At 34.7% G+C, this 17,562-nt stretch overlaps 1 protein-coding gene and 2 long non-coding RNA genes across 7 annotated transcripts in view; 1 reads left to right on the top strand and 2 right to left on the bottom strand.

Moving 5' to 3' along the window:
* The window catches only part of LOC306870868, a 1,223,475-nt gene that overhangs the window by 188,509 nt on the left and 1,017,404 nt on the right, over positions 1–17,562 (bottom strand). The gene's annotated exons all lie outside the window — the stretch shown is intronic.
* On the bottom strand, positions 2,270–8,459 carry LOC306871736 (inactive peptidyl-prolyl cis-trans isomerase FKBP6-like). 4 transcript variants are annotated; one of them, XR_013784365.1, is made up of 9 exons: positions 8,075–8,459; positions 6,939–7,056; positions 6,749–6,838; positions 6,443–6,645; positions 6,244–6,363; positions 5,473–5,670; positions 3,982–4,091; positions 3,758–3,896; positions 2,270–3,608 (listed from the first exon to the last, which is right to left on the bottom strand). XR_013784365.1 is itself a non-coding variant. In XM_079419858.1 (8 exons), the coding sequence occupies exons 1-8, from the start codon at positions 8,147–8,149 to the stop codon at positions 3,818–3,820; spliced, it is 993 nt and encodes a 330-aa protein (XP_079275984.1). In that variant the 5' UTR covers positions 8,150–8,276; the 3' UTR covers positions 2,998–3,817. The 4 variants fall into 4 exon arrangements, 2 of the variants coding, with proteins under 2 accessions (XP_079275984.1, XP_079275985.1); XR_013784366.1 differs by having other exon boundaries at positions 2,998–3,608; positions 3,982–4,079; positions 8,075–8,250; XM_079419858.1 differs by having other exon boundaries at positions 2,998–3,896; positions 8,075–8,276.
* LOC306871735 lies at positions 10,120–12,938 on the top strand. The gene is made up of 3 exons (XR_013784364.1): positions 10,120–10,230; positions 10,974–11,093; positions 11,448–12,938. It is a non-coding gene; the product is annotated as an uncharacterized lncRNA (long non-coding RNA).

Genomic DNA, 17,562 nt, shown 5'->3' with positions numbered 1-17,562 from the left:
TTACTGTTTTACTACTTTTATTTCCAGTGTAATGAACAGGAAGTAAAATCAAATGTGATTGATAACATCTCATTCTTGACTACTGACAAAAGTTAAGACATTCGTTTTTACGCAAACTTTAATTAAATGTGCAATAACTTTAATTTTGGATGCCAGGATGCCACTCACTGTATTAAACATGCAACACCATAACATTCCTTTTAAGGTATAAGCCAGTCGTCTCTGTTAAATAAAGAAATTCACCATAAAAATACAAAGTTTCAATTCTTCAATTATTACAGAATGGCGCTTGTACTGCCTATATAGAAAATCAGCTTTCTACCTTAAAATGTACTGGAAACTTCCGGTCTTTCAAAAAAAAACATACATTTGATAATATGACATATAAAACAATAATCAGTTTTTGGGAGTAGTTACATGTAATGGCGTAACAATTTAATTACAAAATAAATGTAACTGGTATAAAAATCTGTTCCATTGCTGGAAATTTAAAAACCAAAAATCAGAATGTCAGAGTGAAAATGTCAATATCAGAATGAAAAAAGGTCATCAAATCTGATTTTGGTGGTGGTGGCTGTGCTTTAAAATTAAATCATTATAATCTTCATTCAAGTAATATAGGTTTTTGAACGTCTGACAGTAAATAGAGTTGAGTACAAAGGTTAATGATGCCTGGTTTGTTTGAAAATGATTAACAGCTGAAAACATTCATTAGAAATTTAGAAAAGTAATTAAATGCAATCAGTTACATTACTTTAATAAATAGGGTAACGTGTAATCTGTAACCTAATCTAAAGGTTTTAATCTAAAGTAACTCACAACAGTGACAATAATGAACCAAGCAATTTTCTAAATTGTTCATTGTATACGGTAAGTAATTTACTAACTAACAGTTTTTTACTGTAGCATTTCTATAGTCTTTTCTCTCCACATTACAAACCCTTTACGGTGTACAGTAGGGGTGAAAAAAATTACAGTTTTTATCTTAGTATGTAAATAAAGACTCACCTAAAACAATTCAATGATTTAAAAGCAGATTTTAATACCATTTTCACCACTGGACATATTCCTCCCTGACACTGTGGCCTTTCAGACAGAGGCCAGACGTGTCTGCACGACTGCCAGATTGGACTATATGCAACAGCTGCTCAAGTGCATCTTAGCCTGGAAAACCTCCACAAGTGCTAATCTGAGGATCTGTTGGGCCTGGGTTTGAGTGCCGTCATCACTTAAATGACTGTGAAAGACCAGTTGCCATGATGCTAAACATGTATGGAACCTTGGAAACTATATGGAATTTAGTGATACGTTCCTGCTTCCAGCATCAATCTGTCTAGAAAAGATGGTCTGCAGCATTCAGACTTTGTCAATGGAATTCGTTCTGTGATAGTATCTGCAGTGATGGGTGGCCATCAGAACATCTTATCAGTGCAGCTCATCCTTCGGATCCACATCAGACGAAACACACACAGACTCACATACAAGCTCTCCAAACATGTATGGACTAGAAGAGACAACTGGGGTCTTTGTGTCAACTGCTATCAGCGCGGTTTGGAGATCTGGATCTGCTTCATGTTTGCACGCAGATGTCTGTAACCCAGGAAGGACTGGATGTTCCTGGGTACTCATCCCTTGTTCATTAATAACCCAATCATCACCCTAACCCTACCTCAATAAGGTTTATGATCCAGGAAAACATCCTACTTGGCAAAATCACAGTCACGGTTGCAACGTGGTGACTGTGATTTTGCAAGTAGGATGCATCCTTGGTCAGTGTCTTTTCTTGGTCTTGGTACAACATTCCTAACCAATAATTAATATGAGAGGAAAATGACACTGTATTGATATGAAAGTCGTTCAAGCCCCAACCTGAGACTTGAGCTCTAACTGGTTGATAGGAATGTTGTTTCAGGACCAACAGGAGTCTGCTCCAGGAATATGTTCCACTTGGCAAAATCATGGGCACCATCCAGACATACCACTGATTCTCTCACACACAATCTTAATATTACACTCTTACAGTCTGATATTTAACACTATGGTCTTGGTAGCCAAATAGAAAGAATCTCAGTATCAACTTCGGCCTGCAAGTTCATGGAAGGACTGCCCTTTTCACTACACAATGGAGGATGGGGCAAAAGCGGTGGTAGGAGTGCATTTAAAAACCTGTTTGAAAATAAGCATTTTTCCTGCATTCCTGCTAAAATAGCATACTTCACCTTTCAGTATGAAAGTCAGTATGAAATAAAAATTCACTATCGTTTTTTTAAATCCATATTTATCGATCTGCCAATCACCAAGAGCTTAGTCCAGGAGAAAACCCAAGGAACCTGGACAGGTCTGGGTCAAGAATAATACACTTCACTTTGTACACATAATTACATCTTCACCTCTGGTAAACGTAAGCAGAGCAACACTCAAAAGAAACAAAAACAAGAGAGGATGGACTTCACTAAATTTACCAAGGATGGAGAAACCACACAGTTACAGACCTGTTGTTTGTTTTAAGATTAAACTGCGTTTGCACTGCTCATCCAGAATATTCATAACAGTTATATATATAATATACAATAGTAGTGGAACGTCACTCTACAAATCGTGGGGGTTTTCTTAAATATCGTAGGTCAGTGTGGTTAAAAGCTTGACTCTGTTGAAAGAGAGCATCCTTACGCCATACTGAGGCAAGCTCAGTTAATCCACATGGAAAGTTTCAGCACAAACCTTCTTGTTAACTGGCTCCAACATATTGTGACATTTTTTGGTTTCCATTTACATTTTTTATATAGCGGATGCGTTTATCCAAAGTAGCTTACAATATACAAGGCTACATTTAGTAAATACCTGGATGCAAACAAGCTAGAGCAAATGTGGAATACCTTTTTTTTAACATAGTAAATGTGATGAGCTACACCTGTGGTTACTCTGCTGGACACGTGTGTGAAATTGAGAAGAACTGACAGTGAATTAGTTCTAAGAAAACGTGTGGAGAATTTGTTTGGCAGACACAACATGGTTTAATATTTTGCGATAATGTAATTACATTTCTTAAGGGAGCTTTAAGTGTCCAAATACATTTCTGGGGCTGTTGAAGACTGGTATTTCTGTGTTAGGACAGGAAGGAAAGACTAGGCAGTAAAATGTACCAAACCAACACAAGATGACTAGACTCATATAAGACTCGTATAAGGGTAAACATTATATATACACAATATATATTGACATTTTTTACTTTTTTGTTAGAGTAAACAAAATTTGTGTATTTTTAATCTTATACAGTATTATTAATTTCCATATCAATCCAAAGAAAATTCAAAACTCTGAGGCATAACAACTTATTGTATTCATAAACTTCATAATATTCATTGTATTCATTAACTTCAAAATTCACACACAAAATAAGTAAAATTAAGACGTGCATTGCATGGCATACAAAAACAGTGCATGAGAAATAATTCAACATTAACAAGTCTATATAACTTCTGAAACTCCAGCCACACACTTGAGAGACATCCTGATGCTCCATATAGAGTACTGAACACTGCAAAATCTTGACTGTCTGCTATAATAAAGCTTATCTTATAGTAACATAGAGAACATAATGCTGAAAGCTGTGGGGGGAAAAAAGAAGTATATATTGGCAAACACAAAATAATGCAAAATAAAATTGAACTATATGCAATTAAAAGAATAAAAACATTTGTTGGCAATGTTGGCCACTCAAACCAAAATTACAATTTATTGGGTTTATACTGCCTACTTGTGGTCAATCTGGAGGGTTTGAAAAATGGTAAAAACGCCACCATGGACACCGTAAGCTTCACTTTTCCATTCCTTTAAAACCTGAGAACATCTTGGAGCACATCTCTCTCTCTTTGTCCAAATAGTCCTTGTAGCCGCTGTAAAAGATCAGTAGATTTGATTAGCTTTCACATTAACACATGTAGGAAAACATGACAAAACTATCAGATAAGAAAAACTTACATAGCAAGCTTTTTCAGCAAGGTGTTGATGTCAGGGTCGAATGGCTTTTTCGCCTGAGCGAGTGTAAGGTAATCTTGTGCCTTCTCATAGTCATTCATCTCCAAACAGGCCTCAATAAAAATACATACACAAACAAAACAAATAAAGAAATGAAAATAAAAAAAGAAAGCTCTTAATATCGATCAGCATTCTTCCGCTACAATGGTAAACAAAACACAAATAAAACCTGGTTGGAAGTTTCTTCAGGATTCGAAAGAATACGTCTTTGTTAGGGCTGTCAATTTAACATTTTAATTTGCACTGAATAAATTAACTTGGTGCAATCACTAAAAAACACACACTACATTAGTTTATTCAGTACAAATTATATAAAAGTAATGCGATAAAACAGAAATCTTGCTCCAGGAATCAGAAGTATATTCAATCATAAGGAATTTTATCAATCATAAGGAATTTTCCCACTATCACAGCAATTCAAACTTGACGTATTACCTTTGTTTTAGCAAGTCCAATCTGGCCCCATCTGAACATGCAGTAAAAAATGAACAAGGTGCCGTTCACAAAAGACATGCCCATGCACCCAAACTCAGCTAATTAGAGCACAATGGAATGGAAAACATTGAGCTTATTGCTTAAGACACAGAATATAGCAACAGAGTGGCCAAGACATTAGTCTGAATGAGTAACAGCAATTTAAAAAAAAAAAAAAGAGGAAAAGAATTAAACATATCCTATGTGAACAGCCCCTAATAGCACGGCCACACTTGCTGCTGTTTGCCAAAATTCTGTGGGTGAAATACAGTCATTCCAATAGGAATCTGTGCCATCTGGAGTTTTGTGTGAGGGCGAGTTCCCCACTCAGATTTCACTCAATGTCAGATTTTTCATGTGAATTCGTCAGGCTGTCTAACAGAAAGCTGCTTACTTTGAAAGTGACTACACTTTGCAAGCAGTGCATGATACTTTGTTTCACTATTGTCAATAGACCTTCTTTGCCCACCAAATTTCACTGATGTGACCACACCTCTGTCTACTCGATTGTAAAATGGACTGCTGTTGGCCAGTAAACCTATGATTTTATTTTCATTGAAATGAGTGGCACCAAAATAATCAGTTTGAGATCACTCAGTCCAACTGAAAATGAGCTCTGGAGCAGTGATAAGAAAGCAATCTGACCCATCAGACTTGTCAGTCCGTCTTGATGGATGACCGGTGTGAGTGGGAGAATCCCAGAATATAACTGTACAATTTTAAATCCTTCTTTCGGGAACAAAGCAAAGGATCTTCTGAAAACGCACTAGATTTGGGTGATTTTCTCAGCAAATACTGATAAATGTGATTAATTCAATTAATTAATTAGCATATCTTGATTTTATTATAATTTTAACTCAGTTGACAGCCCCTAGATTTTATAGAGCAATATGTTTTTTACTGAAGGATTACGATAAGGTTATCAACAAAAGATATAAAAATGACTAAATGTTGCCTAACCTGTCCGCAGCGGAAGAGCGCTTTAGTGTTCTGAGGGTTGATCTCCAGCACTTTCTGACCATAGCAAAGGGCCTTCTGGGGTTTCTCCAGTTTGAGGTACGTGAGCGAGAGGTTGAGCAGGAAAGGCAATTTCATTTCCTCAAGACAATTCTTCTCTTCTTCATCCACCGGCTCACGATTCTGCAAAAGTGTCATGGCCTGTACCATGGACCAACAGTAGTGTGACACTGTTACAACACAGTCTAGTATTAGGTATTAGCAGAGGCAGACAGTAGTGAAGTATTTTTACTCTGCTGTAAAAGTACTTTTCAAGTGTCAGTACTTTATCTTTAGTATTTTTCTTTAGAAAACTTTACTTCACAACATTCCAAAGCATAATACTGTACTTTTTACTGCACTACATTTCATATTAAATATCATTTAATACTTAATTACATTAGAAATCTATTACTTTCTTACTTTTACTCAAGTAAAAATAATTTAAAGATTTCAGTAAAAGAAATGACTACATATTTAATGTTCTTAAGTATTAAAGGTAAAAAAAAAAAAAACTTTAATTTATGAAATGTTGTGCATTAAAAAGTAGGATATTATGCTTTGGAATGTAGTGAAGTAAAGATTTCCAAAGAAAAACACTACGATAAACTAAAGATACTTTTTAAATTTACTTAAGTAAAGTACAAATACTTCACTGCTGTCCGCTTCTGGGTATTAGGATAAACTACAATTTTTCCTTCTATCTTAGAAACAAGACAGTAATAAGCACAGAACCTGTTTGTATCGCTCTCGAGCATCTTCATAGTGCTTCTTATTGAAGCAGAGGTTGCCAAAGCTCCGCTGTGTGTCCAGTACATTCAGAAATGTGGACAGAAGAACATTGTTCTGCTCTTCCTGGGGAACAATATTGAGATTACAATCTCCGACACAACTACCAAATGAAATGAGCAAGCTAAATGCATAAAAATCTTACCATACTCAAATCCATGAATTCATCCACTTGTGCCGAGTCCAGGAAATCGAGGACTTGCACCTCATAGAGGACTGTCGCTAATGGAGGTATGTGCGGGGGGCATCCAAGGTCCCCATAGGCATATTTGGGCTTGAAAAGAAAACGGGAAAACTCGCCTTTCTTCATAGTAAGAAGACCAAGCTCTAGGCCATACAAAGTAACATCTATGGGGAAAGAGGTTAGAGTGTCTCGGCGGAAGACAAAGAAGAGATTATACAAGAAAAACTTGATTATCATTCTAATGGAAGAATTCAGTTTCCATCCTACCTCTACCAAGCTTCATCATTCGTGGATATTTAAGGTGGCTGGTTGTTTCAAATGGTGCATCAGAGTACTCAATGAAACCAGAGAAATTAACTGTGGATGAAATTTCTTTCATTTATTTCTGCATTATTTAACTATCATAAGCAAGAAGCTAGAACTTAATAAAACCACCATGTTCATTTCAGTTATTTACTTGATACAGAGGCATGCTGGGGTACAGGTGGACCTTCTCCTGCATGGACGACCTCTTTGAGAATTCCTCCATCCCCTAATATGTCCTGCATTTGCCAAGCCAGACGCTGGAATGGAGTCTAAAACAAAAAAAGAGAAAGAAATTACTACAAAATGTTTTAAAATTTCTTAATTCATGTTAAAGCTACATTTTCTGAGCCAAGCTAAAAAAATGAACCAACCATGTAACACTGTATAACATATTTCACTTAACATTAACCCCCACTACCAAAAAACAAAAACAAAAACAAAAACATTAAAAAAGGTACAACAACAACAACATGAGACTATCCCTCAGTTTCACAGAGTAGGCTTAAGCCTAGTGCTAGACTAAATGCACGTCTGAGTTGTTTCAACTGAAAGAAACTTGCAATGACTGATCTTAAAACATGTCAGTGCCTTTGTTTTGTCTCAAAAAGCACACGAGTAATGTTTTTATCTAAAATTACTTAAATGTAAATTTTAGTAATTTCAAGTAAATTACTTAAATGTCCTAATCCTGGCTTAGTCTAAGCCCTGTCTGCGAAACCAGGCCTATGTTTGTTTTTTGACATATATTTCTGGACTATGTTAACTTGGTAAATCTTTTGGTTTTTTGGAAGCAAGTTATCTTAGAGTACCACATAAACTCATGCCACGTGAATATGGTTTAGTATTGTTATATTAAAACATCATGGAATTACCATCATATATCATAATTAGGCTACATCATGGCACAACAGCAGTATTATTTTGTTGTAAGGTGTATCGATTACCCTACGCGGGATAAAGAGACACTACGGAAAATACTGAAATGCATATTTTAGTAACATGGTAGCTTTGGTGCCAACCTACATTTTATTTTAATTTTATTTTTTGCACTGATCACGTGAGTGTCAGGTGAAGTCTAAGCCTGTGGCCACCTCCAAATACATAACACGTGTAGGTTAACAAGCTCTTAACCTTGTTTTTATCAATTCTAGACTGCACATATTGTCTTGTAAGTTTGTGGCGTTGTAGAGAACTAACGTTAAAATACATCTCATATAAACACACATAAAGAGAAGTGAATTGATCATGCCTCATTAGCTCTTTGTACTGCAGTGCAGTTAACGTTACCTCGATTCCAAACTGACGGCGCTCATCTGGGGCTATGAACTGTAATATTCTCGAGGTCCTGCCGTTTGTTGACATTGTGTTTATAGGGCAAAAAAAAAAACTTTCTAATGAGGTCAATCTGCAAGTGTGAACTGGACTCAGAGAATCTGTTACTGCCAGTGTGCGCGACACCTGCGCCAACTAGCGGCCGTCATTTTAATACAGATATTACTGTTTAATGAAACAATAAGCCACAAGACGCATGTTTTTTACCAAGAAGTGTCGTTAGATGTACATACATCTACACTATTTTACAAAAACTGTGTTAAGTAGGTGGGGAAAACGAGGCTTCGTTGACAATCCGTTAGTGAAGAGGAACTGAATCGGTTCACAAAACCTGTTCTCCAAAGAGACTTCAGAGATTCATTCAGGAACTGAACTGACTTAGGCGAGCACAGATGGGATCAATATAATAAATATAAAAATACAAATTAAACATAGACAACTGTAATTATGTTTTGGACTTGGTTGTATACAAATTTAATCAATGTGCATATGAAATAGAATTGGTTTTTGTTATGTTATGCAAAATATCATAAAAACGCCACGCTGAAGTTTCTGGATGATTTGGTTCATGTTCAAAAGAATCGATTCGCATGAACTTCCCGATGGTTTGACTAGTTTTACCAACACAAATACAAAATGAATCTTCTTTGGAAATAACCGCGACTTTCAAGGAAAAGTACAATATTTCTTGTGAACTCACAACCAAGAGAGATTTAATGTGAATCATCTTTTTTGGTTTGAAGACATTAGTGGGTGAAAATTAAGCTGTTGGTCGAATAAAAGTGTAGACAGTGCTAATGTCCTTAAGCAGATGTTTTCTATAGCAGCTCAACAGTTAAAATATAGATAGCATACATTTTCTTACAGAATGGTTTCATTCTTGAATATTAATCTTTAAACATGTTTTTCAATGAAGACGCTTAAGTTTTGACATAGTTGACAGGTTTACTAAATAATAGTAACTTTAAAAAACTAAGAGAATATGCTACTGTTTTGATACAGTTCAGACTTACTGACAAATTCAAACATAGCAATAACAGGAGGGTTTTTTTTGTTTTTTGGTGAAAATACAGGGTTGTATTGATTGCAGCTATTTAGGCCTTATATCCCCTAATTAATATTTTTTGTTTGCTTGTTTGTTTTGTTTTGATAAGCTCATGTATAAAGAAAATGCCACTCCAACACAACATGACATAGCCTATTATTATTGCCTTGTTCTGTGAAAGAAAGAAAAAACAATCACAGAAAAAAGAAAGAAAGAAAAAACAGAATTTGTTTTTGTTCCTCGCTTTCTGTTCAACTATGCTGTGACATTTTCTACTTTTTCCAAGTCTGTTTGACATTGTATAAACAGGTAAGTTGCTCTCAGTCTTTTCAGTAGTCTATTTTGTTATGCTTATACTTTTGTATAGATATTTTGGCTATTGAGGAAAAATCACTGTGATATTTGTTTCTTAGGCTACAAACATTCACTGTGAATCATAGGGTGCAATGAGATTTTCAAGACTAGACCATTATTATTTCCACTGATTTTCAACCACAGAATAATCTGAATATGATGTTTGAATAATCATGGCACAAAGCATGTTTGAATAAGAAACATTGTTTATTAAAAAGTAGGGAACAATAGGATTACTTGTCACATGGGAAAGTATTCACTGTGACTACTTTCCCCAGCCTCCCCTACAGCAAAAATCATACAACCTGCTGTTGTAGGTATAGGATGTCCAAACTTGTCAGTGTTGAAAATGACTAATGTAGCTATAACTACTTGTACCTGTAACCACAGTGTGTTGGGGCCTGAGGTGAGAACATATGATTTCTTAAAAAAAAAATCCAACAGAAACCCTTTCAAATGAAATGGTAAATAGATAAATAGTCTGTCACTGTTTTCTTGGAATGAGCCTGTTATTTATGATCTGTTTCAATGAATCGGCCAGTGATTAGTGGAAGTGGAAACACAAAAGCAAATAAAGGAGGAAGTGCTGATAAAGTGGAGTAAGAAGGAGGAGCTACATACCTTCTTCCCCTGTGTTTTCATTCACTCTTTCTGCATCGATTTTCAGAATCAAGCACCAAAACAGGCTCCAACGCGATACTGCTTCAGTATGGTGAGTTTATGCATGCAAACAATAAGAATGACCGCATTCAGTGACATTTGGATATAGTTTAAGGAATAGGTCATTTCTCAAATATTCTAGTAAACTGTGCAACATTTTGAAATGCCATTATGTGATGTTATGCAACATATTATGGCCAAACTGTTTGGTAATATCATGCACATTATTTGAAATGGCAATGTGCTTTCATTTTTGTTCATATGTAGGCCAAACACTTGCTTATCAGTGCAATAAAGGCATACAATTATCATCTGACAGTACAGATTACTGAATGCGTTATTTGACCATTTGCACCGTAAGACAGCAAAATATAAATACCATTTATAGATATGCAGTGGCCCTGAAATGACATTTGAGCCTTACTTAAAATATATGAATGTCATTGCATTTGATACAAAACAATAAACAAGATGTCATTCATTTTAAACAATGATTGCACAAGCACACTATACAAAAAAAAAAAAGTAATTTTTATTGTTGAAAATTATTGCATTGCTTTATGGTTGTCAGATGTTAGTGGATCATGTTTATAGTTAATATGGTGTTAATAGGCTAATGAACTATTCCTGTATTCCTCTATTAATCATGTAATTAGTTATTTTGTATTCTGTCATATATAAATAATGTTATGTTTCAAATAGGTTTTTATGTATTAAAAGCATCAGGGAGGCAAAGTACTTATGCGGCATGCTGTATACTATACACTAAGGAAATTTTGTCGATAACTGTTTTAGGATAATATTCAGCGTGCTAAGAGTGAGGCAGAGGACGTGAAAGTTGCTATGCTGGAAAATGAAAATAAAGCAGAAGAACTCAAAGATGTCAATCAAAAACCTGAAAAGCCTCAGTGCGTCGTAAGTACAGTGTCTCCTTAATGTATAACATGATTCTTGTCATTTCTAGAGTTAATATATCATTTAATAGTCATTAAAATACTATTTCATATGGATGTCTTTTTAAGTTTACTCAGAGAACTGAGAACAGAGAACTCAAATGCTCAAGCATGCAAGTCTCAACAACTTATGTCTGTTTGTATTCATTAATGTGAAAGTCATATTATTTGCATAAATTGAACATATAAACATTATTACTCAAAGTATTCTATGAATTGCAATTATCAACAAAGCCTTATTGTGGAAGGAGAAACTGATACACTTTTCAACTTTGTGTTAAAAGAGCTGATTCATCATGTTCTATTTTCATTTCAGTTTCAGAGGGAAAAATGTAAGGAATCTGCTGCGAACCAGAAGATGGAGTACCTGTGGGCTAATAAAGGACTCATAGCCACTGTATTGATTTCAGCTGCTCTTATATTTGCTGTTGTGGTTACCATGCTTGCCAGTACAGATGGGCACAGTCACTCAGCGCACAGCTCAAAACACATTTTGCACGTGCATAATGTCACAGAAATGCCATAGAAATAGCTGCAGCAGACTAGAAGGATAAATCAGTTTGACCAGCACTGTTGAAACAAAGTCTTCTCATTTTAGACAGTTTCTGATATTGATTGTTTGATGAAGTTTGATAAACTGTCATCTGATCTATTATGACATTACCTTTTCTAGCATAATTAAAGGTGTAGTTCAAGCAAAAATAAACTGTCATAATTACTCACCCTCATGTTGTTTCAAACATGTATGATTCCCCATGTTATGAAAAAATCTTTGTCCATGCAGTGAAAGTCCAATGGGGTCCAAAACAACATTGGACCCACCTTTTTTTGATCCACAAAAGAAAGAAAGTCAGGTTCGAAATGACTTGAAAGTGAGTCTATTATGACAGAAATTTTTAAATTTTTTATGTGAACTTTCCATTTATGAATGCATGTGTAACTTAATGTTACTGTACCAGTGTGTGTTCACTAAAGCTCATTAGTTTCACTTTGTCATATAAACATGACTTGGCAGGAAAGGCTATCAAGAAAAACACATTCCCCGTGAAAACTGTGCTGATAGTTTGGTATGTAAACACAAGGAGATGTGATTAAAAGCAAGGGCATTTTCTGAGGTCAAGTGCACAATATCCTTTTTATTCTACGAAGTGACAAAAGGTGCACAAATGTTTTTCTTGTGGTTAACACATGCTTTTTGTTTGAGGCTAAAGGTTTTATATGAAAAAACACTTTCTTGTTCACAACCAGATTTTGTATGTTGGAAACAAACCATCTATGTAAATTCCTCAAAAATAAATGCAAACATATATTAAAATCTGCTGTTATCATTGAATCAGCTTTAGTGCTTCATGTTCTCTTGAGTTTTTTTTAACAGCAAAGTGTTGACAAATCAGTTCACATTCAAATACCTAAACAAACTGATGGTCAAAGGAATTCAGGCAGCCCAGTCTAGTCGCTTCATAAGACGCTTTCTTTACTTGAATTGAATCAAGCTGAAGTATTGTCTTCTGTGGAGCTGCTCTACAGCTGAATCACATCTTTCAACATTGGACTGAACTCATTCAATACTGAACTGGCTAAAGCTGAGTAACAACATTGTAGAACTGTTTATATCAAATTTGATTTAATTCACACTTATTTGGACTGAACCAAGGGTAAACTGACTTGATACAAACAATTTTGTATTTTTGAGCTGCTTTACTGCAGAATGTCTCAATATTTTTCCTGTTTATCTCTGTGAAGCTGCTTTGACACAATAATGTATTGTAAAAAGCGGTACATAAATAAAGGAGACTTTACTTGACTTCCTAAGGAAAGAATGTGAATATTATTCTGTAAGAATATATTACACTGTAAGAAAAAACAAAATTGTAGAAAACTGATAATAGCAGCAAATGCAACTGACCCTAACACACAACACATTTCAACAAATGCCTGTGAAAATCAGAATGGACCATTTATTTTTCTTAAGAGTGTACTTTACTTTAATGACACTATATATATTACTGAAAGGAAAGCTAAACTGAATATTTTAATATTTGTCATGTTGTGGAATGTTATGTAAATAAACTTTGTTATTAGTGGTCAAAATACCATGCAATATGAAATCTACATTGTCCAGAATTGTCCCGCCTTAAAATTCAAGTTGTGTTGAGGAAAACACTCAATACAAACATTCAGCTCTATTTTAATCACCTTTCTAGGCAAAACAGAGGAGGAGAATAATAAGGGCTGTTCACCCAAAACACCATTTTGTATTCAAAGCAGAGCTTTTCCATTGTTTTTATGCAATATTAAACATGCACTACATTGACTGTGCCTAAAGTTATATGTCTTAAAGTTATTGTCATTGTAACAGAATCCAATCTGCCACTTTTTCACTCTACAAAGTACACTTTCTTTTTATATCCACACGTCATTTTTTTTTAAGATGACAACAAAAGCTAGATTTTTTTGTAACTGACATGAAAGTGGGTTTGTGATAGGCTATTGTAGTTTGTGGAGTTTGCCTGTTCTCCACATGTCTACGAGGGTTTCCTCCGGGTGCTCCGGTTTCCCCGAGACATGCTGCATCATGTGAATAGGACACTGTGAAAACTGCCCGTAGTTGTGTCTGTGTGTGAGACCCGCGATGGACTGGCTGTCCGTTCAGGGTGTCCTTCACCTGTGGCCCGAGACGCTGTGACAGGCTTCAGCCCCCCCCGCAGAGGACCCTGCAGAGGATAAAGTGGTAGGCCTATGGAAAATGGTTGGATGAAATGTAGAAACACTTGAGAGCTGTATTAAACGAGTACAGTTTTCAATTCCATCATAATGATGTAAAATCCCAAACAGTGTTTGAAACATTCTTGAATGTTTTTATTGAAATGTCTTTTAATTTGCATAGTTTATTTGTGTTTTCTTTTTGGGAAAACAGCACATGCTTGGATCTTTTCTTTGACAAATATTAGAACCTCATATTTAAAATTTCCAGGTCACCCCAAAATGAAAGAAACTCACTTTCAAATTTTATATGATATTTTCCTTTCTGGAAAGTTCCTAAGGGTTAGATTTAATTTTGAAATGATATTATGTAAATTTTGTAAGTTATCTCCAGATAATACAAAGCATTTCTTTTTCTTTTTCTTTGTTTTTGCTTGTAAATATTCTAGTGCCTTCTGGGACAAAGTGCAAGTATGGCTAAAAGAGGGAAATGTGGTTTAATTGAACCTGTCCTTTATAGATATTAAGTATGGAAACTATGAAGAAGGTGGTAAAATATATATTTGTTTTATTCAAATTTAGTAAAGTTTTTAAATCCGCCTTAAATGCACACACCCGCTTATATTTTTTAAGAAGTATTTGAGAGAATACTCAACAACTTTGTCAAAAACAAAAAATAAAAAGCTGGAATCTTGTTAGATTTATTTGATAAATATAATTTATTATATTTTTTTATTTCATCCCCTTTAATCTATATTTATTCATATGGATGGTTTAAAGATTGATTGTTTTTTTCTTATAATTTTTGTTCTTTTGTATGTATTGTTTTATTTATTTCTGAATTCTATGCAAGTCTAAGCCCCTCTTAAAATTGATGTCTTTGAATAAAAGTTGTATGCCAAGTTGTTTTTTAAACGTTTAATATTTTTGTTATACTTCAATAAAAAGGAGAAAACAGCACATGCACAGAGCAATAAACAGCAGAGGGCACCATTTTATGTTTCAAATTCATAATGAGCATTTTTACACCATATTTTTATTATTATTTTATAATTACTGTATAATTATCTGTAAAAATCATGTGCAATTTTATTTCCCTCTCTTTTTTTCCCCCTTAGTCATTTATCCTACATTTGGTCATAGAGGTGTGACCTGCATTAATTAGGGTTATGCAAAAATTCCAGATTTTTTAAGTGAAGTGTCCCATATTATCAAAAGCGGACAAGAAAAATATTTTTAGCTAAAGCACTATAAAACACGTTCAGTCCAGTATAGGTACATATGTCGCTAGCTCATATATTTGTTAATTCATTAATATTTATTTATTGCAGTCTACTCTCAGAAAAAAGACAGAAAAGCACAAAAAGGTACCTTTGTATCTAAATGGTCCATGTTGGTTCCTAAAGATACAAAAGTGTGCCTTTACTGCCCCGGTTACAGGTTTTTTTCTTATCGGGTGTTGATGTTCCTTCCTTCCCCTGCTATCAAGTGCAGCATCTGTGTAAAGTGGCAAAAGCCACACAGCTCACATGAAAGACATTTATATTTCACAATCATTGTCCGTAATTTAATACTTTAGAGTTTAATATTAAACCTGGCATTTCATATAATTGGTTTATTTTGCTGTGTATGGCACTCTCTTTTGAGGCACCCACAAACTGGAGTAAATTTCCATTTTACACAAAACTGACCATCATGTACATCCATATCCTGGTTTATAGGATCATATAGCATCAAACATACACAACCCTGTCACTTAGGGTGCTTGATTGACTCTTGGAGGCATTGCAGAATACGTTCATGGTGTGTGAAATTTCATTTTGTTTTAATTGTCACTTAAATACTATTAAACATGACATAACTGCTGTAAACAGTTTGATACCGGCAGCAAGCGACCTCCTCAATGAACAGTGTCTCTCAAACTAAGGTACATTTTATTTCACAAAACAAAACCCTTGTGAAAGATAAGGAAACGTGCAGAATGGCTCATAATTCAACAGAAAGTTGCAGTATAAACTGTAACAAGTCGATAAATGGATTTCAGTTTCCATTTCGCAAGTTTATCAGACAATCTGTCTACTGAACAAAACCGTTTTTAGAAATTCTTTCCCTTTTGACAGATATCACTAAATGAATTTTCCAAGTAACAAAAAGTAACTCAATTGTTGAAGCCTCAAAGGTGATCAGGGCCTTATTCAAACAGCTGCACTGATCGTCTCACTGGATGTATATGAATAATCAAAGGGAGCATATAATTGATTTGACTGAGCGTCATGAGACATCAGGACATCTACAGATGTTTGATTTTGGCCTTTCACACCAAACACAAACAACATAAATAGTTAAGAGTAACATAGCAGCTCCTTTAGGAACATCTCACCACAGTAGGACTTTCATAGAGGTATACTTGTTTGCAAGTACTTGAACAGAGCAGTTGAATATTGCATGGTTTCATTGTCTGACATAAAGAATAAATTATAAACGAACAGATACAACACAAAACCAACTCTCATTGGTTTCTCTAATAATTCTCAATATAACATTGCTTCCAAATGGGCAATATCGAAAAACTAAAATACTGTGTAATCAAAATACAGCTTATTATGGAGGATTTCACATTTTGGGTCCACTAAATAAAAAATACTCCGATTTCCCCTTTAGTGCACTACATCATTTTCAATATTACAAAATGACGTGTAGGATGAGGTTGTAACAATGGTGCGAGGCTGATTAGGAAGCATTCTTCATTTCGATATTATTGACTAGACCCTAGTCTCACAGCAGTACTCATACTCAATGCAATATTATGCTCAGCTAAAGGCATTCATTTACAAGCAGCTCTGCGTTACAATGCATATAATTTACAAACAGTAAATATTTCAAATAATGCACTAAAAAATAAATGGATAAGACTTCTGATTCTCTCTTAATGCCGAATACTGAAGTGACAGAAACTAAGCGTGTTTGAGAAATAAACAAGATGTTTGCATTATTACACAAAACTGTCTCCAAATCCACCTAAAAAGTGAAAAATATCATTTAGTTTAACTAGCAATTGTTTGCTTCACCATCTAAACTTTCATGTCAAATGCACACATATATAATATATATATATATATATATTATACGAGGTTGCTTGCAAACAGCATTTTCTGTGAATTGTGCAGATATATTTCTCACATCCAGAACTTGAGCAGGGTTTCTATGCGACCCCCTGAGATGGAAAGAATATGAGGAAAAATGTAATTTCAGTGTTTTTGCGTGCAACATTTCTTAATACTTTTGCATTCTCACAACGACAACAAAAAAACTTTTTGAAATGCAGTTTCTTGGGTGAACACGATCACTTTTTTTGCAGGAATGTAATGCATTCTTCTCACTCAAGTTTTGTGATCCCCTGAGAAACTTTGCGTTTGCGCACAAATCTTTTACATCCACTTGCAAAATTACTGCATTTCCCTTGTAACGGGGATATATATATATATATATATATATATATATATATATATATATATATATATATATTTCAATGTTTTTGTGTTCGCTCACAAAACTTTGCATTTGCTTGCAAAAGCACTGAAAATATAGGCTTTTTTTCCCCCTGAGAGATACTTTGTATTTGCAGAAGCTTTGAAATATAATTTTCCTTCCCTTCTCATATTATGGGTTCTTGGGGAAATGCAAGAATTTTGCAAGTAAACAAAAAAGATCCCCTTTTTCACTGCTCA

Source organism: Barbus barbus, assembly GCF_936440315.1.
Source record: "Barbus barbus genome assembly, chromosome: 6".
Lineage (NCBI taxonomy): Eukaryota > Metazoa > Chordata > Actinopteri > Cypriniformes > Cyprinidae > Barbus > Barbus barbus.
This window is presented reverse-complemented; position numbering and strand designations above follow the sequence as displayed.

Excerpts from the sequence above, each read along its gene's own strand:
- LOC306871736 (XM_079419858.1), bottom strand. The coding sequence starts at position 8,149 with ATGTCAACAAACGGCAGGACCTCGAGAATATTACAGTTCATAGCCCCA. Across the intron at positions 6,839-6,938 it reads CCAGCATGCCTCTGTATCAA|TTAATTTCTCTGGTTTCATT; the intron begins GTAAATAACTGA and ends TTTCATCCACAG. Across the intron at positions 5,671-6,243 it reads CTCGAGAGCGATACAAACAG|GCCATGACACTTTTGCAGAA; the intron begins GTTCTGTGCTTA and ends TCCATGGTACAG.